Source organism: Drosophila persimilis, unplaced genomic scaffold, assembly GCF_003286085.1.
Source record: "Drosophila persimilis strain 14011-0111.01,24,50 unplaced genomic scaffold, DperRS2 tig00003933-arrow-pilon, whole genome shotgun sequence".
In the NCBI taxonomy this organism is placed as follows: domain Eukaryota; kingdom Metazoa; phylum Arthropoda; class Insecta; order Diptera; family Drosophilidae; genus Drosophila; species Drosophila persimilis.
In genome coordinates this window covers 1,993,351-2,019,428 of record NW_020825706.1, presented here as the reverse complement: position 1 = coordinate 2,019,428, position 26,078 = coordinate 1,993,351, and the positions used below count along the sequence as shown (strand labels likewise).

The 26,078-nt window shown below is 45.8% G+C and overlaps 5 protein-coding genes across 13 annotated transcripts; 2 read left to right on the top strand and 3 right to left on the bottom strand.

The window, feature by feature from the left end:
* The first annotated feature begins 2,271 nt into the window (after window positions 1-2,271).
* On the top strand, window positions 2,272-6,949 carry LOC6594675. 4 transcript variants are annotated; one of them, XM_026994467.1, is made up of 10 exons: window positions 2,272-2,521; window positions 2,703-2,890; window positions 2,944-3,140; window positions 3,486-4,387; window positions 4,548-4,891; window positions 4,959-5,109; window positions 5,181-5,857; window positions 5,919-6,113; window positions 6,181-6,411; window positions 6,663-6,949. In XM_026994467.1, exons 1-10 carry the CDS (start codon window positions 2,494-2,496, stop codon window positions 6,738-6,740), a joined length of 2,991 nt encoding a protein of 996 aa, XP_026850268.1. In that variant the 5' UTR covers window positions 2,272-2,493; the 3' UTR covers window positions 6,741-6,949. The 4 variants fall into 4 exon arrangements, with proteins under 4 accessions (XP_026850268.1, XP_002019853.1, XP_026850267.1 ...); XM_002019817.2 differs by having other exon boundaries at window positions 4,593-4,891; window positions 6,181-6,720; XM_026994466.1 differs by having other exon boundaries at window positions 6,181-6,720.
* A 617-nt stretch (window positions 6,950-7,566) lies between these two features.
* LOC6594674 (general transcription factor IIF subunit 2) lies at window positions 7,567-8,601 on the bottom strand. Its single transcript, XM_002019816.2, has 2 exons — window positions 8,038-8,601; window positions 7,567-7,976 (listed from the first exon to the last, which is right to left on the bottom strand). The coding sequence occupies exons 1-2, from the start codon at window positions 8,584-8,586 to the stop codon at window positions 7,677-7,679; spliced, it is 849 nt and encodes a 282-aa protein (XP_002019852.1). The 5' UTR covers window positions 8,587-8,601; the 3' UTR covers window positions 7,567-7,676.
* A 340-nt stretch (window positions 8,602-8,941) lies between these two features.
* On the top strand, window positions 8,942-11,323 carry LOC6594673 (alpha-1,2-mannosyltransferase ALG9). The gene is made up of 4 exons (XM_002019815.2): window positions 8,942-9,141; window positions 9,201-9,569; window positions 9,628-10,105; window positions 10,162-11,323. The coding sequence occupies exons 1-4, from the start codon at window positions 8,990-8,992 to the stop codon at window positions 11,032-11,034; spliced, it is 1,872 nt and encodes a 623-aa protein (XP_002019851.1). The 5' UTR covers window positions 8,942-8,989; the 3' UTR covers window positions 11,035-11,323.
* LOC6594672 (protocadherin Fat 1) lies at window positions 11,311-18,417 on the bottom strand. Of its 5 annotated transcripts, XR_003409377.1 has the most exons (6): window positions 18,327-18,417; window positions 14,605-14,906; window positions 12,730-13,773; window positions 11,954-12,671; window positions 11,511-11,875; window positions 11,311-11,446 (listed from the first exon to the last, which is right to left on the bottom strand). XR_003409377.1 is itself a non-coding variant. In XM_026994422.1 (5 exons), the coding sequence occupies exons 1-5, from the start codon at window positions 18,385-18,387 to the stop codon at window positions 11,604-11,606; spliced, it is 2,397 nt and encodes a 798-aa protein (XP_026850223.1). In that variant the 5' UTR covers window positions 18,388-18,417; the 3' UTR covers window positions 11,311-11,603. The 5 variants fall into 5 exon arrangements, 4 of the variants coding, with proteins under 4 accessions (XP_026850223.1, XP_026850226.1, XP_026850224.1 ...); XM_026994422.1 differs by having other exon boundaries at window positions 11,311-11,875; XM_026994425.1 differs by having other exon boundaries at window positions 11,311-11,863.
* A 106-nt stretch (window positions 18,418-18,523) lies between these two features.
* On the bottom strand, window positions 18,524-22,954 carry LOC6594671 (nucleotide exchange factor SIL1). Of its 2 annotated transcripts, XM_026994427.1 has the most exons (3): window positions 22,750-22,954; window positions 21,559-22,684; window positions 18,524-18,641 (listed from the first exon to the last, which is right to left on the bottom strand). In XM_026994427.1, exons 1-3 carry the CDS (start codon window positions 22,886-22,888, stop codon window positions 18,602-18,604), a joined length of 1,305 nt encoding a protein of 434 aa, XP_026850228.1. In that variant the 5' UTR covers window positions 22,889-22,954; the 3' UTR covers window positions 18,524-18,601. The 2 variants fall into 2 exon arrangements, with proteins under 2 accessions (XP_026850228.1, XP_002019849.1); XM_002019813.2 differs by lacking the exon at window positions 18,524-18,641 and having other exon boundaries at window positions 21,350-22,684; window positions 22,750-22,951.
* Window positions 22,955-26,078: the final 3,124 nt, after the last annotated feature.

Here is a 26,078-nt window from a genome sequence, read left to right as displayed (position 1 = left end):
TTGCACTCTGTAAGATATAGTCATCTTCTACGATTCTGCGTTTTTAGTTTTCTCGTATCGTCGAAATTGTGGATGCCACAGATTTTCGCCCTTTGTGGGGGCGGAAGTGGGCGGGGCAAAGTTTTGAAATATTTTTGGAGCAGTGACATATCACAGAAGTCTGGATCCAAAACATCGTTGCTCTAGCTCTTATAGTCTTTGAGCATTAGGCGCTGAAGGGGACGGACAGACGGACAGACGGACAGACGGACGGACGGACAGACGGACAGACGGACAGACAGACATGGCTCAATCGACTCGGCTATTGATGCTGATCAAGAATATATATACTTTATGGGGTCGGAAACGATTCCTTCTGGACGTTACACACATCCACTTTTACCACAAATCTAATATACCCCAATACTCATTTTGAGTATCGGGTATAAAAATTGAAGGAAACGCTAAAGGTAAAGGAAGTACTGGGTTCTGCGGCCATCGGACAGTCGTAAATCATTTCTCATTTCGTCTCATTTCAGCTGGGAGTATAACGGGGGATGCAGGATCGGTGGCAACCGCGACTGTGGTTCGGCGCCAAATGCCGCCGCGCGCCTGCAAGAGCAAGAGCCAGAGCACCGCCAGGCCCAGTCTTACTCCCAGCCGCCAGCAGCCCAGCCGCCTGGCCACGAAGCCCAGCCTGAAGCCGACCACCGGCTCCCAGACGCCATCGCAAAGTCGAGGCCCACCGGTCTCGAGACGATTTTTGAACTGCCCGTCGCAGAGGACGACGGGCCCACCAGCAGCCATGGCGTGGCTTTCGGCGAGTGCCAGCGCCGCGTCCTCGCCCTGGGTACGGGCGAAAAAAAAGAACCCTGTCGCAGAAGCGCTGCCTGAAGGTGCGCAACACCTTGGGCGAACGCCCTTTTACCTTCGTTTACCTTTAGAGTTTCCTTCAATTTTTTTATTTGCAGGCATTTTTTTTTTTGATCGTCGAAAAACTTCAAACGCCACCAAAGACCAAATGCGGTTTTGCAGGAATAAAATATACACTGCCAACCTTCGCTATTTCAACCGCCCATAAGATGCTATGCGGTGACCGCATATACCGACGGTATATTTACGGTATATCGGTATATAATGGTATATTTTGCCAGTTTCATCAATCTATTAAATTACATTTTCAACGTTATATAGAAATCCAATAAAAGCTATTATTTAAATTAAGTCAATCAAGTAGAAAATTGATTCATCAATCGTATAAAATTATGTGGGCATGGCTAAATCTTCCATATAGCTGATATTCGACGGAAGATCAAAATTGAGGGAATCGTCGTATTTGTTGAATCGGTAATGGCCCGGTTGATAACATTTAAATTCTTGTCGCTCACATTCAAAAAAGATAGATTTGGCGCGCACCACTCGTAACCAGTCGATAGTATCGATAACCGAACTTGAATCGGGTAAGGACCTCTTTTACCCGATTGACAAAAATGAGTCTCATTCCATGCACACATACCCTGGGGGAAATGGATGTTATGGAATTGTGAATATGTTTGTCATCCCAGGCAAAAACAATATATTTTCAATATATTTTAATATTATTCAATATTATTTTCAATATTTCACCGATATTTTAAAGCTTATTGTCTATTGTCTAACAAAATAGGGTAGACAAAGGCCTATAATACGGCTTATACGCAATATAGCGATCGTTTTTGTTTGTTGAACTTTTTTGTTTAAACCTTTTTTTACAATAAATACAATAAAAGCAAGGATTAAAAACTATCCAATCTTGTAGAAATTTTATTCATCAATGGGATAAAACTATGTGGGCATTGCTGAGAGATTTAGTTAGTCAGAATTATTCAATGGAATATGAAAATTGACCAATTTCCTTTTTCGTTTGTTTTGATTGACCATTTCGCTACTTGTTTTTTGTTTGACTTATTTCGCAAAATGCAATAAAAGCATTACACCAGTTAAATAGAAAATTGATTCATCAATCGTATAAAACTATGATGGCATGGCTAAATGTTCTATATAGCTAATAATATTCGACGGAATATCAAAAACGAGGAATATGTAAAATATAATTTGAATTCGTCAGTATATTTACGGTATATTTTGAAAATTAGGCGGTATGTTTCGATATATTTCTGAGGGTCGCACGATAAATCCGCGGTCACAATCCTATATACATATATCTGACGAATGGGAAAATATTTTCCTTTCATTCGCGCCAAATCGTAAAATAAGAAATATAACAGTTCTCAGTCGTTATTGGATCAAAGTGAAAATAAGTTTGTCGTGTAATTGTTATGATTTCTGTGTGACGCCCACGCAAAGTGAAGCGTGCCTCCACCATTTTGTAAACTACTCCCTCCTCGTGTCTCTGTCCGTATGTGTAAGTGCGTTTATGTGTGGAATAGTAGCAACGGAACCTGTCGCAGAATGCTCGCTCATAATGAAAACCGCGTAAAAGTTAAAATATTAAACAGTTTTGTGGCATAAGCAATGGACGGGGACCCGTTTGAGGAATCCGGTAAGTTGCATCTGTGGTTTCATGCTGACGCCACTGTCTGCGCCGCCGCCCATAGCGTTTCGGTCCGGTCCAAAGACAAACAAACCGATCAACACCGATTAAGTCAGCGCTATTTCCATACTTATGAATGGCTGAATGCTGAATGAATGAATGGAAATCTAATTTTTAACATTCTCTATAGATCCCGCTTCCACCAAAAAGCAGAGGGAGCAAGTCTTAGAGGTGGCTAGACAACGGCCTGCAACAAATGTCGCCAAGAGCATCGTTGCATATGAGGAGCAGCCAGATCTATCCATCCTGGTGGTGCTCCTCGAGGAGATCAGTAAGAACTCTGACTACTCCACGGACCTACGTCTCTCCACGGAATATGTAAGCATGATTCAATTATATAAGAATTGTGTGTATAAAAATGTATTCCCCAGTACGGCAATCATCTGCTACGGCTTTGCAAGGACAGGAATGTGCCGCGTCGTGTTGCGCTGGGTTGTGGCGGCAGTGCCATCCAGTCGTTGGGAAAGATCTATGCCGATCGCGTGGAGTACATCGGCCAAACCACGGAGCACATAAACGAGTCAATGTCATCAGCGCAACGCGAAGCCAGTGAAAAGAATACCAGTGGGTGAGTACCACGTGCGTGTTTGTGGGGCGAAGAGAGGGAGAGAAGTAGATGCTGCCGGCCGGTTCCATGTGCTCTTCAAAGACGACCGCTTCAGCGGTGTTTCTTCGTTATCGGATGCGAAATTGTACCTCTTATCAGCGTTTCTCTTGCGCTTCCCCTTTCTATCGATTTGTTTACTTGATCTACACGCCGGTTCGTGTTCGGATTCCTGTTTACTAAATGCTCAAATAAGAGATCTGTTTAGTCTACGGCAACATGAGAGCAGTGTGACTTCTACTTCTCTGAATTATCCAATTCTCAGTGGTATGCTAATCATCCTAACCGCCATCCCCTTTCTCTTTACAGCCAGGAGAGCAGTGCACCCAAGCCGGAAGAACCACGGAAGCGTCGAGTAAAAAAACTCGCGCAAAAAACCATTGATCCGTTTCTGGTGAATCTAGAACCACGAGCCTTCAAGACAATGTCCGAGGAGAAGCGGTTTAGTACAACGGGCATGGCAAAGTGTAGCAGAAACAGAACGATCGAGTATCTGTACCAGGACCATACGCCTCCCAATCTGTGGCGAAATGCCCCGATCGTGGATCCCCGTCAGGCCTCGGAGATCGATGAAAAGAAGCAGTATAAGCTGTTCACTTATCACATCGAGCACCGCTACAATACGCTGCTCCCCGACATACAATTCGAGCGACTCAGTCTGATTAAAGAGTACGTTAATTCGCAGAATCTTAGTCAGGATATTCTCAACGTTCACATGACCACGGATGAGTTTCTCTCTGAATACATTGCCCTGGAGAACCAAATGCTGGCCTCGCGCTATGGTGCCACAGTGAGGGCGAGAAGCAGTGGAAGCATGTTGGCGGAAACAATGAAAAGAACGCTCGAGGCGGTGGAGATCGATGCCAGTTGCAATAAAAAGCCGCGAACAGAAGATGAAGCAATGGAGGCATTGGACTCATCTATCGGGACGATGCCAGAAGAGGTGTCGGAGCCTATGGAAGTGAATGAAACGCTAAACCCGAGGGAAAAGTTGCAAACGTTAAACTCATCGGACTCGGGTCTGGGTATGACCCTGGATATCACGACGCTGGACAGCAGCAAACTTGAGAGTGCCGCTTTGAGTGCAAGCCTAGTGGAAGGACCTGCTTTGAGCAGCACCCTCCTGCCAGCTACACGGAACGAGTCGAGTATCTTGGACACTGCGGACTCTGAAATGAATGCGTTGACAATCGGTTGCGAAAAGCCGAAAGGTAAACTAATCACTAACCCAATACTTTAAGCGTACTACGGATAAGATTTTTTGAATCATTTTTTGTTTTTGTAGAAGTTGATACTCACATTATTGTTTCTTTTTTTGCATCTTTTGTTGTGGACATTATCCGCGAATTTGCACACTTGACTTGCGAACAGTTTTTGCAGGCCTGTCTTCTGACGACGAAGGTGTTGTACTTTCAGATATCGACGAACGTCGCCTGCAGTCGCTGTCGCCCAAGGTGATGGTCAGAGATATTCTACCAGGAGTGCCCAACAAGGATACCGTCACTGTGCTCATCGATGACGAGATGCGGGCTCTGGTTGGTATAACGGAAGACGAATCTCCTGAACGGCCGCCCACTTTCGTCGAAGAAGTTGTGACCATTCCAATAGAAGTCTGTTATCCGCTTGAATTTAACATTTTTGGGATTCCCGAAGCCCGTCTAAGACGGAGAAACCTTTTCAAGCTTCCAACAGACTTCGATTTGTTCAAGAAGGCTGTAAGTAGTGCACATCCCTGGCCATTCAATGTTTATAACTAATTTTCTTTTTATTCACCCATTTTAGCGCATTCCCACCAAACGAGATGCAGAACCAAAGCCTCCAAAAGCTGTCCGACTGTTGACACCTGCGATCGTAGAGTATACCGAAGAATCTGCCACAGGCAGAGAACGTAATGATCCAATGAGGCTAAGCTTGGAGTTTGACTTGGATAATAGTATGTGTCTTGATTTTCCAACATTTCTCATGTTTGCTAGAAATTATTAGCTTTAACTTGCTTCTAAATAGATTTCTTGGGCTTTCGGCGACCCACTCACGACTCTGGCGTTGACGACATGAGGTACGATTCGCGGCCAATATCGGTTGAAACCCTTCTTGGATTTAGCGAACCTACCGACGGGGACGAAGGTCCTGCAGATGACAAAAAGCTTGTCGCCGCAGCGTTGGATAAATGTGACAGTGGTTTAGATGCCACACAACTTGAGGCAGAAGCAAATGAATCCGCCAACGTGGACGGCAGTGGCTTAAATGACACACAAACTGACAAAGCAGTACTGCCTGTAAATGCCACACAACTAGAGGCAGCAGCATTGCCTGCAAATGGGCAAGCCAACGGTGACGACAGTGGCTTAGATGCCACACAACTTGACGCAGCAGCTATGTCTGCAGATGATCAACCCAAGGCAGATGTCCCTGCTCTAGATACCACACAACCAGATGCAGGAGCATCGGTGCCAGCAAATGATCAAACCAACCTAGACGACAGTGGCTTAGGTACCACACAAATTGACTCAATTTTAAGTAGTTTAAACATAAACGAAGCGCCGACTAACCCAAGCAGACCTGGAAGTGCGATGGCCCACGACGACTGGAGGGATGATGCGAACAGTACTCATGGCAGTGACCTGGGAGTTGATAATCCGTTCCGAATTGACAAAGGAGGCTTTTCAGACTCCAGCGATCTGGTAGGAAACCCTTAAGATTACACTTTCAATCCAAGAAAAGAACTAACCAATTTAATTGCAGGTGAGGGATTGGCACATCAAAATAGCGCCCATGCTGGAAGTAGCTCACGAAAGGCAGAATTTCAAATTTCAAGATTTGGGAACCGAGATCATCGAAACGTGTCAGCAGGGCCATGGCAGAGCTACACTGGCCGATGTGATGCAGGGCAAAGATAATACCACCATGGGTCGGCATTTTTTTGCCTCATTGAAATTGGTAAGCTGTTGACGATGTGAGATAGTTCTGCAACCGATTTATATGGCATTTCGCTTTTCACTTGCAGCTCAATGACGGGAATATCGTGCTGAAAAATGTAGATCGTGATAAAAGCAAGCCCATCGACATTTCCGAGTATAAAATGCAACTCATGAGTACGGAGCGCAAACAAGTCCATCCAGAAGATGATATTGGCAATTTGAATGTGGTTAAGACAAAGCCGGCTGCGGATAAGAAACGACTAAAACGCAAGTCAACGGAAGTTGTACCAGTGACAGCAGAAGCGCATGTGAAAATGGTGCGATTAATTGAGGCCATACCGAAAGTTTCCCAATCGCGAGATGATGGGGACTCTGGTATATCGTCGATGGCTTCTTCTGCGATGTGGTCGGAGAAGAATCAGTAGAATTTGTCCTGTCTTAATGTTTAATGTGTATTAGCCTATTTCTCTGTAGATTAGCCGTCTCCTAGTGGGTGTACAGTGTGTATAGTTGTCTGTTTTCTGTGTTCATATCGAATTTTCTAACACATTATATTGTGTCTCCGCAGGGTCTGCAAATGCTGCACTTTTCCCAGCTGTACTGCAAAATTAAGAGGCTCCCAATAGCCATGCAATATTTTAGTTGAATTTTTTTGAGCACGTGCATATATTTATCTTTAAGTGTAATTTTATACCTTTACCGTCTGTCGACTATGCCATATATATGTCGGCAAATTTTGGAACAGTATTATTTAAGCTCGATTTCCTTAAGCATTGAACAAATTTCAGATCGCCCTTCAAATGTGTGTCGAATAATTCTTGCCTCTTTTTCGGTTATGATTTATTGTTTAAGACATTTTTTTGTTTGTTTTAATTTTCTTTAATTTTGATTTCTATTATTTGCCATTAATTTCATTTCATTAATTTTGTATTATTATTTTTTTAGTTTTTATACCCTGCAAGGCCTACGAGACTATAGCCTCGATCTGTGGAACGATCGGCCTGTATGAGTTATTTTTCATTTAATTTCTTGCATTTTTATTTCCCTTATTTCATTTCATTATCATTATCAAACATCAGTGAATGTTTTGGTTGTTCGCATTTCAGACAAAATCAGAGAAGAAATTTTATTTAATGGCTAAGTTGCTGGAAGTGTTTCGGGAATTCATGAGCTGATAGTACTAGCATCAAGTACCTGATCTCGTAGTGTACAAATGTATCAAAAATATAAATTTTCTTCTGAAATTTTAACTGTAAATAAGAGAAGCTAGCTGGGGAATGTACATATACACCAAACAGCATAATCTATTGTATACATTATACACAAATTAGCATACAGTACGTACCATACATATGCATATTTTACCTGATTTAAGGCCTGAACATCTATTTACAAATGTGCAAACAAAACCAACAAAAATCCATTTTTTTGTAGCTCTAAGTAGTCATAAGAATATAAAAGAAAATATGCAATTATCGTACTTAAATATGTTTTAATGCAATTGCGATAGTTAAAGGTACTATTTCGCAGTGATCACCGGACAATAAATGGCATTCGGTGCGAGTATGGATCGGATGGAATGTTATTCCGAATCGCTGCTGCCCGACTTGTGCTCTTCCTCGTCCTTTTTCTCCTCAGTCTTGTAGTGGCGATACTCTTTCTTGAGCTCCCACATGTTTTTGTGCGGATTTTTCATGTTGTAGTCGCAGACATCCTTGAGAATCTCTTTTAGATAACTAATAGGCTGGTTCGTGATTTTCACCAGATCCTTAATGTTGTAGTACTGATGCTTTTCAAATGCATGGAAGAGCATATCCATCACGGAATTCTTGTCGTCACGAGCCTTCTTGCCCTCCGCCTTCTTACGCTCCCGATACTCGATCTGGAAAAACCAAAAAATTAAAATTGCGAACAGATTCAAAAGGTATGATATACTGATTTACATTATGAGCGTGATCCTTGACAGGTTTGAAGTTCTGGACAATCTTATCAATGGGCTGCACCCGTCGCTGTGGCTCCGACGCCTTGCGAATGGACTCCAGCTTCAGCTTCATATAACATGTGTCCGCTATGGGGCGGCACTCCAACTTCTGGACAATGCGGCCCTCCATATATAGCTTTTCGTTGTCCGGCGCGGCGCCCGGTGCTGTCGAGTTCTCCTTGCCAATGTTGGCCGCCGCCTCTGGAGCCATGTGCGAGAATACCCCTAACGTTTGCTTCGTCACCTGCGACACGTCCAAGACGTGCTCTGTGGGAATCTTCTCGTCCGGATCGAGGGCCAGCACGGCAGGTGTGAGTGAGAGTGACACCTGGGCCTTTTGTCCCGGCGTCTTGCTGATCCGCAGTTTGCCCACGTCCATATTTGAGGGAGCCTTCTCCCATTTCTGTGCAATGTATTTGGGTACTTTCACCAGCCAAACGCCGCGTCCAGCATTGGATAGATCCAAGTCCTTATCAATAATTTGCACCTTGTCTTTATCGTCTTTAGACATTTTTGGCCAGAAATTATATACAATTTTTCTTACAACGCGACGAAGGCATAAGATAGAGATGATCGCGTGATTAGCAAGGGCACCAGCGATGAGCGCTTCTTCGAAATGTTTGCACTAAATAATTATAAACAACTAAATATTGCCTCGCAGCTAACAGCAAATAATGTAATTGCAATGTAATTTTCTCGAATGACAAGCCTTTTGCTTATATTTTATACTTTCTAATATTCATGCACGATTTGTTACTCGTGCGTGATGCATCATCAAGGTTTGTCCATCCCTATGAGCGATAGAAACTGAATGCGGTAGTCGTTGCCCAGCACTGATCAGCTGTTTGATATCCAATTGGCATTTCTGATTAGATTTTTTCACGCTGGGCTTTTCCCAATAAAGCTGAGAGATAATGTCACCTCCCTCGGCACGGGCTCGATACATTGCCAACAAAGCAGACAACCAGATTCTGCCCAAGAAGCCACCCAAGCGACTGGGACTCAATGGTAATAACAAGGACGCCGCCCCGGCCGGCAACAAAAAGGAAAAAGAGTCAAAAAAGCGGTAGGTACGGGATAAGAGAAATGCAATTTCCATTGAATTAAGATGTGTTTTTCTTGCAGAAAGCAAATCACAAGCAGTGTGCCGGAGGCGAGCAATGCAAATCCCATCACGCCCAGTGTCGGGCTGGACACAGCATTTAAGACATTCGTGAGTGCTCGCCTGTGCAGCGCCATTTGGGCCTACATTGCCGACTGCGATGAGACCTTCAACTACTGGGAGCCGCTGCACTACATCATCAATGGCCATGGCCTACAGACGTGGGAATACAGTCCAGAATTCGGTCTGCGCTCTTACACTTATCTGCTGCTGCAGGGTGTGCCCGGCTACTTTTACCAGAAGATCTTCAATCCCAGTCCGATACTCATCTTCTATATGGTGCGCTGCATGCTGGGCTTTGGTTGCGCGGTCATGGAGCGGTTTATGTACAAGTGCGTACCCCCCTGGTGCCATCTAGAACGTCTCTAACGCTTCTTGCACTCCTTTCAGATCCATTTGTCAGGAGTTTGGCATACACATAGGACGCCTTTGGTTGATTTTCCAGCTGTTCAGCGTAGGCATGTTCGTTTCCAGCACGGCTCTGCTGCCCTCCTCCTTCTCCATGTACTTTGGCTGCTCCGCCTTGGCCGCCTGGTGGCAGCAACACTATAGCCTCGCCATTTTCTTCACGGCCATCTCGGCGCTGCTCGGTTGGCCATTCGCCGCGTTGATTGGAGTGCCGCTGGTGCTGGAACTGCTACTGCGCCAGCGGGACTGGAAAACCTTTGTCCAGTGGACTCTGATTTCGGGTGCGACAGTAGCCATTCCCATGATCGCCATCGATACGAGCTACTTCGGCAAGTTAACCTTCGCTCCCCTGAACATCGTCTGGTACAACGTCTTCACCAGCCATGGACCGAACATTTTTGGCACTGAACCAATCAGTTATTACATAGTCAATGGTTTCCTCAACTTTAATATCATTTGGGTGAGTCTGATAGGCCGATCACCCATCTGCAGGCCTTCATTTCGTCTTCATTTTAGCTGCTGGCTCTTCAACTACCCATCATGCTGGTTATGGACTATCTAATTGTGCCCGCCAAGTCCAAGTCAACGCTGAACTTCCCGCACTACATCTCCCTGGCGCCGCTGTACCTGTGGCTCTTGGTGTTCTTTGCCCAGCCACACAAGGAGGAGCGTTTCCTCTTCCCCGTGTACCCGCTGATCTCTCTGTGCGGCGCCATCACCGTGGATGTGTACCAGCGTATCTTTTTCCGCTTCAAGATGCTGATATTCAAGATCAAGGCGGGCGTGCACTACCTCGACCACACCATGTTTATTGCCATCATTGTGATGGTGGCCAGCACATTGTTGGGGCTGTCGCGAGTGTTTTCCTTGTATCGGAACTACCATGCGCCCATGGACCTGATGCTGGAGCTCAATCAGTTCAAGGCGACGCCCCAGTACAATCCGAATCAGATCTACAATGTGTGCATCGGCAAGGACTGGCACCGATATCCGGGCAGCTTCTTCTTCCCGGCCCGGAACTTCCGGTTGCGTTTCCTCAAGTCCGAGTTCCGCGGTATGCTGCCGGCCTACTATGTAGATGGACCAAATGCCACCCAAGTGGTGCATCCCTACTTTAATGATCTCAACCAGGAGAACGAGCACATGTACTTTGACTACGATCGCTGCGACTTCCTTGTCGACTTTGATGAGGGCAAGTACACGGCCCTGGAGCCCAGCTACTCGAAGCGCACCAAAGACTGGTCCATTATGAAGAGTCTGCCGTTCCTCATACCCGAAAAGTCGCACCAGCTGCTGCGTGCCTTTTACGTGCCATTCCTCACCGACAATCACATCCAGTACGGCGACTTTAATCTCCTCAAACGCAAAACCAAACGCAATGGCAGGTAGGAATCGGATCGGATCGGATCATCGGACTGAAGGAGTACAGACGACAGCATTTTCCTATCAATTAATTTTAATTGTGTATTCCCAGTATTTCTTTTCGCTTTTCCCCCTTTATAATTGTACAATTTCCAGTGATTTATGTTCCATATTTTAGTATGTTGTAAGTCCACCGATTTGATTCCTACTCGTATCAGCTTTTATGTTTGCCCCATGCCAAAGTTGTAAAGATCGTTCCGAATCGAAGTAGAAATTAACACCTTCGCATTATAGACATCGAGATACTTTAAACATACATGTATTTCGAGAAGTTTTACACGCTCTGGATTAGCTGAAAAACTGGAATTCCCTGGGATCTCTGTGGGATCGGACCTCTTCTGGGAAGCAAACTTTACAATGGAAATCGCTTGGACTTAGCCTAAAATCGTGTGCGGGGAGGGGACTGTTTACAATGCTATATTTGGTCTACTCAATGTACATACACAGTGCTGGGGGCCTTAATCCTAATCCTAAACTGACTTAGCAGCGATATTTACAACTCCTCATCTTCATCACCTCCATCCTCCCTCCAGCTTCTAGAAGTAGACCGTCAGATTGTTCTCCGAGGAGCCCATGGCATCGGTGGCAGACAGCAGATTGGACTGGCCCGCATTGGCCGAGGCGGTGGTGATGGTGGTGACACCATTTCCACCCATTGCACCACCCACAGCTCCTACTGGGGCCGGCACTTTCCGATTGTTGTTCTCCGGCGTCGTCGTCGACGTCTGCAGAGAGTCGTGCTCGATCTCGTCCTCCTCGTACAGCTGGCCATTGGCCGAGGCCCTCGAAACGATGCCTGGCAAGAAGACTATTAATAGTCAATGTTCGGGATGAGTTTTGCGGGGGATAGGCTGAAAGGAAGCGGCAGAATGTAGCTCCAACTTACTGCGAACTGTGGCTGCATAGCTCTCCCGCTGGCGCTCCCTCTCGCGCTCCCGTTCCCGCTCCAGAAGAGCCGCGGAACTGCCCAGAGCCATGCTGCTGCTGGCGCCACTGGCCACATGATGCAACCCGTTGTTCATGGGATTGGCCATAGTGATGTTCCCGCCATGCTTCATGTGCAGCACCGAGACACCGCCGCTGGTCACGCTGGCGCCATTGCCATTCCCTGCCAGCTTTTCGTGGGTCACCAGATTAGCGGACGAAACGCTGCTGTGCGCCTGGCTGTGGACCCTATTCCGGCCGAGACCCAGGGCACTGGCACTGCTCTTACCCTGCTTCTTGGATCGCACAATGTAGCAGGTAAGGGCCAAGATGATCATCAGGAAGAGGCCAACAATCATGCCAAACATCCCCAGCATATTGCTGTTCCAGCCGGACTGGGCCAGCGTCAGTCCCTCCATTGTCACGCTCACTGGCACAGAGGTGCTCCTGGGCGGCACTCCTGTGTCCGTGGCAATGGCTATCAGATGCACCGTCGACTCATTCAGGCTCTGCAGCTGCTCCGGCCGCATGTAGATGTTCCCAGTGGCATCGATCTCAAAGAGCCCGGCATGCTGGCCGCGCAGAGATAGCTCCAGCTTGTCATTGCGATCCCCATCGGCTGCCTCCACCTTGCCAATCAGTACACCCTCAAAGGTGTCCGTGCGCGACTGCAGCGACTGCTGGAAGGGATTTAGATAATGGATCATTCTGTTTAAAGTATTTCCCTAGAATACTCACGCTTTTGGGCACCATAAACTCGTAGTGGGTCTCACGGAATCGCGGCTCCCAGTCGTTGACATCAATCACCTCTAGAGTCAGTTCCGCTGTGCTGTTGGTCATCCCATCGGTGGCCAGTACCTGGAACTCGTGCTTTGTCATCTTCTCGTAGTCAAGCGGCTTGGCCAGCACCAGTTCCCCTAGCGATCCCACGCTGAAGAACTGAGAGTTGACGGGATCTGGTATGGTGTATTTCAAGTGTTTTCCCGGCTTGTTTGTGGGCAGCGCCAGGATACGATTGCCCACAGCCGTGTCCTCGCGAATGCGCATCACGAAGCGCTTTTGGACAAAGGAGAGCGTGCTGAGATCGCTGTGGCTGCCAGGGCGCGTTAGCTGGACTGTGGTCAGGGCATAGCGATCGGGATTGTCGATCTGCGTGGCCTTTACAACCAGCGTGGCCCCGTGAGCGATCTCCCCATAGCCAATGGGCGTCAGCAGGGTGATTTGTCCGTTGTGCGGATGGATGCGGAAGTACTTGGCGTCCTGCGACTGGACAATGGTGTATTGAATGGGCGCACAGATGCCCTCGTCCTGATCCACGGCCTTGAGGGGCTCGGGGCGCATGCGCAGTTCTCCGGGACGACCATCATTGGGCAGCTCTGCGCTGTAGGATTCCCGCTGGAACTTGGGATTCTGATCGTCCGCATCGGTGATCACCACGCGCAGCAATGTGTCCGAGTGGCGTGCCGGCGTTCCCTGATCCTGGGCCCTCAGCTTCACCGTGAAATTCTGCAACTGCTCGTAGTCCAGAGCCTTCCTCAGCACCAGAGTGCCCTCTAGGGGATTGAGGAACTGCACGAGCTCCGCATAGGGTCCGGGCAGCACCTGATACTCGACGGTGGAGAAGGGACCTGGCTGATCGGCATCCTCGGCACGGGCTCCCTGCAGTATCCTTGTCCCTGGGACCGTCACCTCGGACAGGGTCAGCGTGTAGGGGGTGCCAATCCACTGGGGGGCATTATCATTGACGTCCGTCACGCGCACATTGACGGGGATGACGAAGCTCTAGGGGGTGAGCAAAGGAAAGAACTTTGGATTCAGCAAACACTGGACTAGGACTAGGACTAGGTCCGCCGCCTGACTGGTCACTGACCTCCCTAGAGTTCAAAGCCCAAGAGTCCTGCATATATTTGCATGTTTAGCGCCACACGCCTCTCGCCAATCTCCCACCCAGACCTTCCCGTACCGTCAGGCGGAAGCTCTAATGGCTAATTTATGGCCACCACAGCCCGAGCCACAGCTAATGCTAACCACAGGCCCCCACACATACGAAGGGTGGCTTGCAACCGACTCCTCCTGCTCCTTGGGCTACTCCTTGACTTGAAAGTTGGAGCCAACACATTTCGTTGTTGATTCTAAAATTGAAATGGGCGTCTATTGTCTGGCCTGGCCTGTGCGGGCATCTGGCTAAAAGTTTTCAATTGTTTATTGAGTTCTACGAAAACCTGCAACTTCTCTGCGAAACGTGTTTTCCCGAATTTAACAAGCTCTAAACCACAACAGGACCTTTCCAAGGAAAGGGAACACGCACTGCCAGCTAGCTGGAGGTGGGGTAAGGAACACACTTCAATATAGGTTAATTGTTTGGCCCCGCCATTACGACCATTGCACGTAAGGACCCAAGGGGGTGCCTTTGCAGGTGTGGAATGCGGTAGCCCACAAAATGGAAAACTTCAAGAAAATGCGGCCACTGACCAGGAGGGAAGGAAGGAAAGGACTCCGGGCTAGATTAATTGCTCCGTTAAGCTGATCGACAATTACTTTGAGTGTTGCTCTCATTGTTCTAGATTGAACTTCCTGTGGAACTAAATGCTATTATTCCCTGCTTTCACTTACCGGATCCGTTGAATGCCTCCTTATGCATATAACATTTACATATATCGACGAGGGACCTCTGACACCCTCCTTGTCCAGTTCCACAGACAAGGCCAGGTCCTTGCTCCCTGCCAAAATCTCAACGGGCGCAGTCTTCTCCCTCAGCGACAGGGTGATGTCGCCAGTCTCTGCATTTGGATCGCCATTGATGCGCAGTTTGCCAATTATGGAGCCCACCTCCAGATCTTCGGTGGCCAGGAAACTCTCCGCCGAGCCGCCACCCTCCAGATAGCAGCGCGAGTCCAGTATCGCTCCAATGGTGGCTGAAAATTAAAAGAAGACAACGGTACAGGTATAAAGTGAAATGAATTGCACGGAACGGACTGGACTCTCTCCCTTTCGGGTTTACTTTCGGCTCTCGACTTGCAATTATCGCAAGCTTAAAGCAAATTACAGCGCTACAAGCTACAAGCTACAAGAGGAAGCCACCACAGTCGGACTCGGAGTGCGGTCCAGTGTTGCAGTGAGTCAGCCTATCCGACCCACAGCCTAGACATGTGTTTGCTCTCGGTCTTTGAATGGATACGCTCTACTAAGCTTCCGTTTTTCTTTCATTTCATTGCTGCAATTCAAGGCATCGTCCATCGTGCCGGAGAGCTTTGAAGACCAACCACCGAACGAACCACCACAACAAACAATCGGGTCCAGTCCCCAGTCCAGTTCCCCCATTACCATTTCCATTCTCACATGTGGCTAAACTTGGCCATCGCCATCGCTATCGCCTGGCAGTTGGCCAAATGGAACATACACGTACTCGTAGATGCCGCTGCTCGACTTGCAGCTGATGCAGCGTTTCCGGACAAGCTCTGATATCTAATTGTGTTATGGGTGCAATGGGTAAACGTTAACTCTAACTCTGAATAGTCATGCAAATTTGCTGGAAGGAAAACACTTTACCTTTCCCCAGACTACACACAAAGTGGTGCCAAGATACATTTACAGTAAATTGTTTAAACAATTATCCCAACTTATTCCTAAAGGTATGTCGTGAAGAGAAACTTATAAGAGATTAACATTGAATATTTTCAGAATAAGTACCAGGATCGATAAAGATCCCTGGACTGTATATTCGTGAGGTTTTTTCTAAAAGCTGTAATATATTCCAATGCCATTTCTCTTACGTTTCTCAAACTTCAAGAGCATACCGATACGAAAAACGTCCCTTGAACTTAATATGTATGTATCTATATCATATCGCTTTTCTGATAAGCTTCCCCAATTTACTGGTATGAGATCTTCAAAGAGTATGTATTATTACTCTCTCTACTACTCCCTCTCTAGAGAAAACCCTATAGTTCTGTTCTCCATTACCTAACACCCCTATGAGAGCATGACATAACACCTTTTTTTTTTGGGTTAGTGCAATAGCAAACTTTTTCAAGTATTTCTCATAATTATTTCCAGTTTTTAGCTATAGACCCGTTCTTAGCTTCTTCTTCTTTAATTTCTGTGTGTTTTTTTCTCGGTTCCTGTTCGTTCTGGTAAACGGTTTCGGTTGCAAACTGTTTGCAATGACCCTGACTGACGGTCACATATGTATGTATGTTGTATTGTATGATCTCCGGCGGGAATTTCTCTTTATGCCAGGCAGATGAGATATACAGATGTACTCGTACGTGTACTGTACGTTGGAGTGGAGTGGAGTGAAATCTTCTACTCTACTCATTCTCAAGATCTTTGTTGTAGGTTAATTGTTGTGACATTGGGCAATGCAAACACTCGGATGCCAGATGGCAGACTTTCTTTGGCTGCTGATGAAAACGTTTCTGAAATTAGTCTAATTGCTGCGAGGGAATTTATTACCAAATCAAGAGATGGAGTTACAAAGATGTGTGCTGATAGCTCACGTACTGGCTTGAGTTTGGCTTACTTTCGGAAGAAAATGGAAAGTTTTTTGAATGTTTTTTTTTTTTTGAGAAGACAATTTGGCAAGGCAGCTAACAGGATTAGGATTGCGGATTGGGTAACCATCCTACTAATTAATGGAAAATGCATTATGTGTAATCCCCATTTTATGTAAAAAACAACGACTAATTAGAGCCATCGACTAACAAAGCTGGTTCCAAAACCAAAACCCATCCATACTCATAAAGTGCAAATATCTCAAGCGGAAATCCGTGAAGCTCTGCACAAATAAGCTAGAGATTAAAGATCCAACACAGACCCCCACAACAGCTCCAACGCCAACTCCATTTCCAGATTGCATAAGTTCTGTTTAGTTTTCGCAAAAAGTAAGGCGCAGGAGGAGTGGAGGGGGAGAGTTGAACAAATGAAAGTGAGTTTGCAGCTGAACAAATTTATTTTGGCCAAGTAGGTGAATATGAATATGAATATGAATAAAAGTACGAGTAGGAGACACCGCCACCGCAGAAAGGTTTCAACAATCAACAGCAAAGTTCAGAAAACAAATTTTTATTCGGTTTGTTTTGGTTTTCCAAAAAAAAGAAAAAAAGAAATAAAGAAAAACCGTTCAGCTTGGTGATTTCCATGAACGAAACGAAACGTCAAACTCCTCGGTCTGGGCCACTGACTTTGGGGGGAGGCATGCACATATGTATGTACATACATATACATATATATATTTTTGGGATTCGTATGCGCCACAACTTGTGGCTGCTTCGAGAGTAGAGTTCTGTCTGGTTAAACATCATAAGCATCGGCATAAGCATTTCGCAATCAATCTTTTTGTGGCACAGGTCAAGCAGACAGACAGACCCGTTAAGGCAGAACCTGAACTGTGACAACCCCAATCCCCCAATTCCCCATTAAAGAACAGCAACCGGAATGCGAATAGAAGCTCTATCTAGCGCTCCAGGCAGGCGGTGGCAATCGCTGATGTATGACAATGTAATGAACCGAAATTAATGCACTAAATGGAACTTCAAACTGGAGCAAAATTACTTCTATCTTAGCTGCCCCATGGGGGGGCAGGGCTGGGCAGGGCACTACTTACGAGACGATACAAGTAAGTCACGTAAAAACTTGTATCCGTCATAAATCGTTGGACCAGAACGACGTTGACGTTGACGTCTCCGTCTGTTATCCGAGCCTGACTTTTCTTTTGCGTTTAATTTATCGAGTCTCGCTAGGAATTTCACTATTTTTCAGTGTTCAGTTTTTACTTTTCGAGGGTTACATGCGGTTAATTACTTTGTTTGTTTTCGATTAACAAAGACAACATAAGACACTCGTCAAAGGCAGTTACTCAACCGACATTCCAATGAGAAAGGTATACTACTGCCTCCTGGATGACGGAAAGGAATTTTAAGGAATATTATGGCAATTTGAGCACCAAAAAACCGTTCAGAAGTTAAATAACTTAAAGGAAACTAGGAGGCAAGCCCCCTACCCCTAATGTTCAATACTTCATATATTATCACACAAATTTGTATACAATTAATCCCAACCCAGCCTCAAGAACCACTTCTGTTTTTTGTAACGTAACATCAGGTTCAATACTTCATATATTATCAAACAAATTTGTATACAGTTAATTCCAACCCAGCCTCAAGAACCACTTCTGTTATTTATAACGTAACATCAGGTTATATTTTGGCTTACATATATCTTTAAATTTTTGTCGTACGAATGTAACATAACGCCAGAATATAAATGCCCATATTTAAAAGAGAGATAATATTAAATCAATCCCGTCCCTCCGTTATATAGCCTTAAGAACTTACCCTTATCTAGCCAGCAGAACACGGCAATCAGGTAGCATATCCAATGATGTTTTATCCACATTTTGCAAAGCAATGTATATTGTATTCCGATTAACCAATAACCAAGTCTTTAGCTCCACACAAACCATATAGTTTTCTTTATTCTTCTAGCGATCTTTGTTCACTTGCAATTTCTTTATACTTTCCATAATTAAAGTCTCCTCTTTATTGCATGTTTCCTTTCTATGACAGCCACTAAATTTCGTTATATCAGTGATGTTCTATATAAACGTTCTCTAATGGAATTTATGGGAAGGTTTTCTTTTGTTGTGTGCTCTGTAATTGGTACAAATGGCAAAGGAGGGAAATAGTTAAGTATCATACACCATACGGGGAGGAGGAGGAGTAGGTGTAACCAGAATCTGCACAACAGTCTTCTAGATTATTACAAGATTATTAGATAGACAAAACACTTTGGCACAGAAACCAAAGCAACTGGAACATTAGCCCGACCTCCGCGAACCCCCCTGCCCCAACCGAAAGTCATTCTTCATCTTTAGCATACGTATTCTTCTGGGTACTCTTTCTTTAAGCGATTCTTTGTCTTTTTGCTTGTGGCACAAATGTCGCACACATGTCACCTCTGAGTCGCGGGGGTCGCTTGGGTTGGTCGGTTGCGTTGCCACATTGCCTTAGTTGTTGCCACCAACGGAATTGGCGGCATTTTACCATCCACCAAGCAGCAAGAACAACAACAACAAACCTAACCGCCTGTTAAATAGTTTTTGTAGTTGTTTCCTTGGTTCCGTTCCTGTCCACAATCGTACAAGAATTTCAGACGCTTTCCCCTCGGGAAGGCAAGGGAAAGGAGCTTCTTTATGGCCAGGATTTATGGCATGCCACAGCCAGGGTAGGCAGGTGGGGAAAGTGTGAGTATGGTGTGGATGGGGTGTTGCATGGGATGGTGGCACAGACAAACATTTGCATACAAATCAGCCACTGGCCGGTTGGCCGTTGGCTATTGGGCGAAAATGAAAACGTTTTTCTGACCGGAAACTCGCGGAAGCGCACAAAAAAGTCATTCACCTGTGGAAAAACGGTTACATTTTCCAATATTCACAAGCAACGAGTTTTCCCTGATTTGTAGTTCAAGGAACCTAATGGATGATGAGATGATGCATGACCAGAGGAAATGTATGGTGTAAAATGGAATTTTTTCTGAAAAAAACATTTTCTTTTAGGATCTAAAGATATATATTTCTTCGGAAAAGGTCTGAATATTCCATCATATGGTTTCCAATATTTTGGAAGGGTCGCTTCAAAGATTACTTCAAAGAAAAAGATCAGAGAATGAATACATACATATGTAAGAAATCTGCTCAGTTCAGGTGAAGGATTCAAAGGAATATCAATGGGTTCTGGAATGTCCTGTATAACGTATGAACAAAAAAATACAGTCTCTAGAAAGGGTTGTTTCCACTAATAACCTTTAAGCACAGTCACAATTAAAACCTATTCCTTGGAATGTATTTCTTGTATCCTTGTATCTGCACTTTGTCGCTTTGTCGGGCTATTCCTTTTTGGCATTATAGATTCTTCAACTTTGCACTGCTGTTAGGGGCACACATCACAAAGATGGAAGTTAGAGCTAAGAGTTATCCAGGCGAGGCACATTTGCTACCACTCCGTCGCGCCGCACGAGCTCATCACGATCCAAACACAAACTGATTTTCCATAATGTTGCCACAACCAGGGAACGGGCCAAGCCGAGCCGAGCCGAGCCATGCCCCCTAACAACCGCCAGGTGAGGCAAACAGAAAGAGTAGCAGCAGCAGCAACAGCCTGTAAGGTAAAGCCGGTGTGCGTTCCGTTCCGTTCGGACTTATGCTCCACCTGCATACATTCTCACACACACACACATGTGCTCTTGGTGGTGGAGAGTGGAAGCCACTCTCTGGACTGGTGACGTCTCTCGGCCCGTGCTGTGTTGCGTTGAAAATGTTTCCACATCACTCGTCAAGCGTTTCGATTGAAGCTTCTCTTTGCCGCCATACAACACAACATAAAAAGAAGCACAAAAGAAACGGAAAGCAGCCACACAGACGACGGGACAGGCGATGGGTAACGAGAATCACTCCATGGCGCACGCGCCCCAGCTCATCTCAATGGACGGTTAAATTGATGAGTGTAATCCACAGGGTACTTAGTGAGAGGGTAAAGCATTCTCAGAAAGAGATCCATTCTTCCTCTTACATTATATAGTGTTCAAAGTGGGTTTCAATATAGTGATAGAAAATGCCTCACCGCATGTTAATACACCTTTGAAGACTCCAGACTATGGCTCCTCCCGCTCTCCCTGCTCTTTCTGCTTTCTCTCACATGCAATTCTCAGTTCACTTGTGCTTTCGTTATGCTCCACTGGGCGGGCTTTTTCAACCCCTTCTTCCTTATCGAATGCAAGTTTCCGCGCTCTCTCACTCTCTTTCTCTCTGTTTACCTTGCATTTTCGCCATGACAACCAACCCAAGTGGCGTCCTAACACTACCGGCATTCATTCTCTCCCTTGGAGCCGGTTCTCTCTCTTTTGCACTCTCTACTCCACCTGTCGTTCCGTGACTCAGCTCAGTGACATTGCATTTGCATGTGGATGCCCCGTTAATTGCTGTAATTCTTCGAGCTGGACGACGCCGCCACATAATTGCACAGTCTCTCACACTCACACTTACATTCCCTTTCTGCCTGCCTTTTAGAAGGGGCTTTCCTGTACAGTTTCGTGCTTCCTTTCAAGTAGTTTTTTGGGACATGCTTTCAATGGGTTTTTGCTTTTCTTTTCTTGCCGCCACCCTGACAGGCCATACTGTTGACTTACATTATGAGCAGGTCGATTATGTACGCCTTATTGGTCTTTAAATGGGGTACTTGAAGGCATTTTTTACTACAAGGGGAAAGTATAGAGAGGTTGATTAGCTGACAGAGGGGTTGGTTGGACTGTCGGGTTGATTGGTCTGCCTAATGGATCTTGAAATCCTTCTCTAACACTCTCGGACATTTATGACCAGTTCTATTTTTACATTAAGAGCATTCTGTGCGCATCACAAGTACTTGGCAACTGTGTTAACATAAGTATCCTCAGACTTAACCTAAACATATTTGGAGTCCTGCGATTTGGCGTTCGAATTGAATTCAAATCAACTTAAATAATAAGCTTAAATACATACGAAATACAACTAAAATTGGCTACGTTTCCACCTACAGTTCTGTGTGCTGCTTCGCCTTGTCGTAGAGCCTTTTGCAGATATTGTTCAGCGCATGCGACACCTCTAGGCGATACTCATCCTTGCTGTTGGCATATCTATTCCGGATCGTGAGCAAGGCATGCCGCAGGGCCGAGCTCTGCGACCAGACGCTGTGACACATACTCTGCGTGGTCCATATGGCCGTCGAGAACTGCTCCACTAGCTCGGGTTGGTCCAACAAGTGCAGGAAGTCCTTGGATAGCACATCATCCAATGCTCTGCAGTAGCCCTGAGTCTCCAGCCAGGGCTCAAACTCGATGAGCACATACTGGGCGGTGGACGAGGCGGCATCTGGCATGTCTTTGCTGCCCTCCAGAGCAAAACGCTTCTCCTGGACCAAATCACTGATCAGCGTTACCACTTTTCCCTTGCTGCGAAGCTCCATTTCCGGGCTGCGGAGGACCCGAATCAGAGCCTGTGTGCCCGAGGTGGAGAGGACGCGCTTTTGGGCCAGCGGGAACTTTCGCAGCAGCGCCCCAAAGGCATGTAACGCCGAGGAGATTTCTGCAGTATTTGTGGAGCTGATGATTATCTGGGACAGATGGGAACCGAAGCTCTTCTCAAACACCTTGATTTGGGCCTTGGGATTGTTGCTCGTCAGGGAGCCCAGCACTCGCATGGCGGATACTCTTAGCGCCGTATTTGTGTCGTTCACAACGATCGGCAGCAACACGTCATCCAATCCGCCGTTATCAATGAACACCAAGGCATTATCGATTTGATGGAGCAAAAACTCCAGAGTCTCCAGTGCGTCCAGCTTGGGCTTCAGCTCGGACTCCAAGGGGTTCTTGCTGAAGTTTCGGTACTGTCCGATCAGTTGAACAACCAGCTCGCCATCGGTCCGAAAATTCTTCTGGAACTCCTTGTAGGCCTTTCGTAGCTCCACGTACTCCTTGGCGTGGCGCTGCGACGCCTCAATCAAATCTTTCTTGTAGTCCAGGGGCAGCGGTTCACCGTCAGTTTCGTCTATTGTCTGGCTGCTCTGCAGCGCTGTGCCACGTTCGCTCTCGTCCAGCAACTTGGCTTCTTTCAGGCCGGTCTGCAAATTAATGCGCACGTGTAAGCCCTTTGGTATTGCCTGACCTGTAAGGCAATGCTTCTTGAATTAGTAATATATCTGCATAGTACACGTAATTCCCCCACATTACCTTCGTTGATCACCTGCCATTCCTTCGTGGGCACAAATTGCCCGGTCTTGTTGTCGGTTGTCTCTGTCGCCTCCACTTGTAGGCTGCTGCCCAGGACCAGGACAGTGGCCAGAACTAAAAACAACTGCTTACCATTCATTTTGTGTGCTCTGCTGTGTCTAGACTGCTTACATTACGTGTTTCACAAGAATTTGTTTAATTTTAATTAATGTGGATTATAGAGGTGTCAAACCATCGAGGGCACTATCGATAGTATCGATGTTTTTTACTAGCCGCTTCTATCGATGGTTTTGCGACTATCATGATGCTATCAAGCTACTAACTGCTCAAATGCGAACGGTTGCTCTCCAACCACTACTCTGACGCGTTAGGCCCTTATTCGTGATTATTCCTGCGCTGTGGAAATAAATAGAGAGAGAAATAACTATTTATTCATTTTATTCTGTATTCCTACTTACTCCTCCATAGGCAACTGACGGACGTAACTGGCATTTTACCGGGCAGAGGCGGCCGTAAAGGCAACCGCCTTGTTTGTCCGGACACCACTTATCTTCGCTCTCCATATGTAAATGACCGGTGACCTCCTCGCCAAGCATCTTGCAGCGTTGGCGGTTTAATTCCAATTGCAGACTTGCAATTGTCGGTTGTAGGCGCTGGTATTGCTCTGGTGCGCCGGTGGAGGATCATATGCCCCCGGATTCGCTTGTTGGCCGAAATTAGAATAAGAGTAAGATTCTCGACACCGTTATGTTTTCATATATTTGCATACATACAGGACAGTGGCGGTTTAAAATACCAATACGTGAGGCTTAGATTTAATTGTATGAGTGCGTCGTAAAAAACGCGTATATGCGTATAACCAACGTCGCCGAAGCCAATCGGTGCACCCGTGGATTCCCCGCACCCATATTTTGAAGTAGTCCTTGTTCCAAAAGCTTCACTCGTTCTGTTAAATAAAAATTCCTCTTCCCTTCTATCCTCGGAGTGCAATTCATCCTCCGCCTCCAATTATCCTCGGATAAAAATCAAATCTCCGCAGCATAACTTCTCCTCGGAGCGTTCTTAAACCTCCGCAGCGAATTTTCTCTTCCAAGCGCACTTTACGCTACAGTTGTTGAATCGTTTAATTCGTTTAGGTAGATGCGCTGTTTTTTAATGGTTTAAGCCAGTGAAGTGCTGAAAATGGCGCCGAGAGAGATACGCAGATTGAGTGTGCAGCGTCTAGTGTAGTCTTCTGTATAGTGTTACAAAAATTCACGACTAAATTTCGGAATCACATATGGGTACATAGAGGCAGGCACATGTTGACTCCCAGACATCGGAGCAGATTGAAATAGTAGGAGCATTGTTAGATGCTGGCGGATCAAACGGATCCTAGTTGAGTTTTTTTTATACCCGATACTCAAAATGAGTATTGGGGTATATTAGATTTGTGGTAAAAGTGGATGTGTGTAACGTCCAGAAGGAATCGTTTCCGACCCCATAAAGTATATATATTCTTGATCAGCATCAATAGCCGAGTCGATTGAGCCATGTCTGTCTGTCCGTCTGTCCGTCCGTCCGTCCGTCCGTCTGTCCGTCCCCTTCAGCGCCTAATGCTCAAAGACTATAAGAGCTAGGGCAACGATGTTTTGGATCCAGACTTCTGTGATATGTCACTGCTACAAAAATATTTCAAAACTTTGCCCCGCCCACTTCCGCCCCCACAAAGGGCGAAAATCTGTGGCATCCACAATTTTAAAGATACGAGAAAACAAAAAACGCAGAATCGTAGAGAATGACGATATCTTTTAGACTGCAGAATCTGAATTGGATCGTATTACTATTATAGCCAGCATCAAGAAAACAATTTCATTTTTTCTCGCCCTGTCTCTCTCTAACACACAGGTAGCATAGGCGGCTTTGCTTAGAGTAAAACATTAGCGCCTAGATCTCAGAGACTATAAAAGCTAGAGCAACCAAATTTGGTATCCACACTCCTAATATATCAGACCGAGACGAGTTTGTTTCAAAATTTCGCCACACCCCCTTCCGCCCCCGCAAAGGATGCAAATCTGGGGATATTCACAAATCTCAAAGACTATTAACGCTAGAGTAACGAAATTTGGAATCCGCACTTCTCTTAGATCTCACTATAAAACGTGTATCTCAAAATTACGCCCCACCCCCTTCCGCCCACACAAAGGACGAAAATCTGTTGCATCCACAATATTGCAGATTCGAGAAAACTAAAAACGGGGAATCATAGATAACGACCATATCTATCAGATTGCTGAATCTGGATCAGATCAGATAATTTTTGTAGCCAAAAGGAACAAATCAATTTGCAGTGGCTACGCAGCGCCCGACGTCACGCTCAGACTGATTTTCTGTCTCTCTCGCACGCACTCTTTGTCGTGTCGTTTAATATTAGCGGCGTCTGCCGGAGGAAAGCCATACTGACTTAGTATCGGGTATAACTGTAGAGTTGCGGTGTCCGCAGCAACTCACAACGTTCCCCCTCGTTTTTTTTGCAGTTGCGTCTTTGTTGTAAAACTTTACGCCATGGAGTTTCCCTAATGTGCAATCTGACTTTATTCATTTGGAAATAAACCGATTATAAGGGAGTTTTGCAACTGCCTGCAATCAGGATACCGTATACGTTTATTTTTATACCCGATACTCAAAATGAGTATTGGGGTATATTAGATTTGTGGTAAAAGTGGATGTGTGTAACGTCCAGAAGGAATCGTTTCCGACCCCATAAATTATATATATTCTTGATCAGCATCAATAGCCGAGTCGATTGAGCCATGTCTGTCTGTCCGTCTGTCCGTCTGTCCGTCCGTCCGTCCGTCCGTCTGTCCGTCTGTCCGTCCCCTTCAGCGCCTAATGCTCAAAGACTATAAGAGCTAGAGCAACGATGTTTTGGATCCAGACTTCTGTGATATGTCACTGCTACAAAAATATTTCAAAACTTTGCCCCGCCCACTTCCGCCCCCACAAAGGGCGAAAATCTGTGGCATCCACAATTTCGACGATACGATAAAACCAAAAACGCAGAATCGTAGAGAATGACCATATCTTTTAGACTGCAGAATCTGAATTGGATCGTATTATTATTAAAGCCAGCATTAAGAAAACAATTTCATTTTTTCTCGCCCTGTCTCTCTCTAACACACACGTAGCATAGGCGGCTTTGCTTAGAGTAAAACATTAGCGCCTAGATCTCAGAGACTATAAAAGCTAGAGCAACCAAATTTGGTGTCCACACTCCTAATATATCAGACCGAGACGAGTTTGTTTCAAAATTTCGCCACACCCCCTTCCGCCCCCGCAAAGGATGCAAA

Bases quoted from the DNA above. Each gene is read 5' to 3' on its own strand.
- LOC6594674 (XM_002019816.2), bottom strand. From the start codon at position 8,586: ATGTCTAAAGACGATAAAGACAAGGTGCAAATTATTGATAAGGACTTG. The intron at 7,977-8,037 runs GTAAATCAGTAT...TGGTTTTTCCAG, and splicing joins TCAAGGATCACGCTCATAAT to ATCGAGTATCGGGAGCGTAA.
- LOC6594671 (XM_026994427.1), bottom strand. From the start codon at position 22,888: ATGAATGGTAAGCAGTTGTTTTTAGTTCTGGCCACTGTCCTGGTCCTG. The intron at 22,685-22,749 runs GTAATGTGGGGG...ATTGCCTTACAG, and splicing joins ATGGCAGGTGATCAACGAAG to GTCAGGCAATACCAAAGGGC. The intron at 18,642-21,558 runs GTAGGTGGAAAC...TACCAATTACAG, and splicing joins GCGAAGCAGCACACAGAACT to AGCACACAACAAAAGAAAAC.
- LOC6594675 (XM_026994466.1), top strand. From the start codon at position 2,494: ATGGACGGGGACCCGTTTGAGGAATCCG. The intron at 5,110-5,180 runs GTATGTGTCTTG...GCTTCTAAATAG, and splicing joins GGAGTTTGACTTGGATAATA to ATTTCTTGGGCTTTCGGCGA. The intron at 6,114-6,180 runs GTAAGCTGTTGA...TTTCACTTGCAG, and splicing joins TTTTTGCCTCATTGAAATTG to CTCAATGACGGGAATATCGT.
- LOC6594672 (XM_026994422.1), bottom strand. From the start codon at position 18,387: ATGTGGATAAAACATCATTGGATATGCTACCTGATTGCCGTGTTCTGC. The intron at 14,907-18,326 runs GTAAGTTCTTAA...TTTAATTTTCAG, and splicing joins GTTCTGCTGGCTAGATAAGG to CCACCATTGGAGCGATACTG. The intron at 11,876-11,953 runs GTAAGTTGGAGC...GACTATTAATAG, and splicing joins CTATGCAGCCACAGTTCGCA to TCTTCTTGCCAGGCATCGTT.
- LOC6594673 (XM_002019815.2), top strand. From the start codon at position 8,990: ATGTCACCTCCCTCGGCACGGGCTCGATACATTGCCAACAAAGCAGAC. The intron at 9,142-9,200 runs GTAGGTACGGGA...TTTTTCTTGCAG, and splicing joins GAAAAAGAGTCAAAAAAGCG to AAAGCAAATCACAAGCAGTG. The intron at 9,570-9,627 runs GTGCGTACCCCC...CACTCCTTTCAG, and splicing joins ATGGAGCGGTTTATGTACAA to ATCCATTTGTCAGGAGTTTG.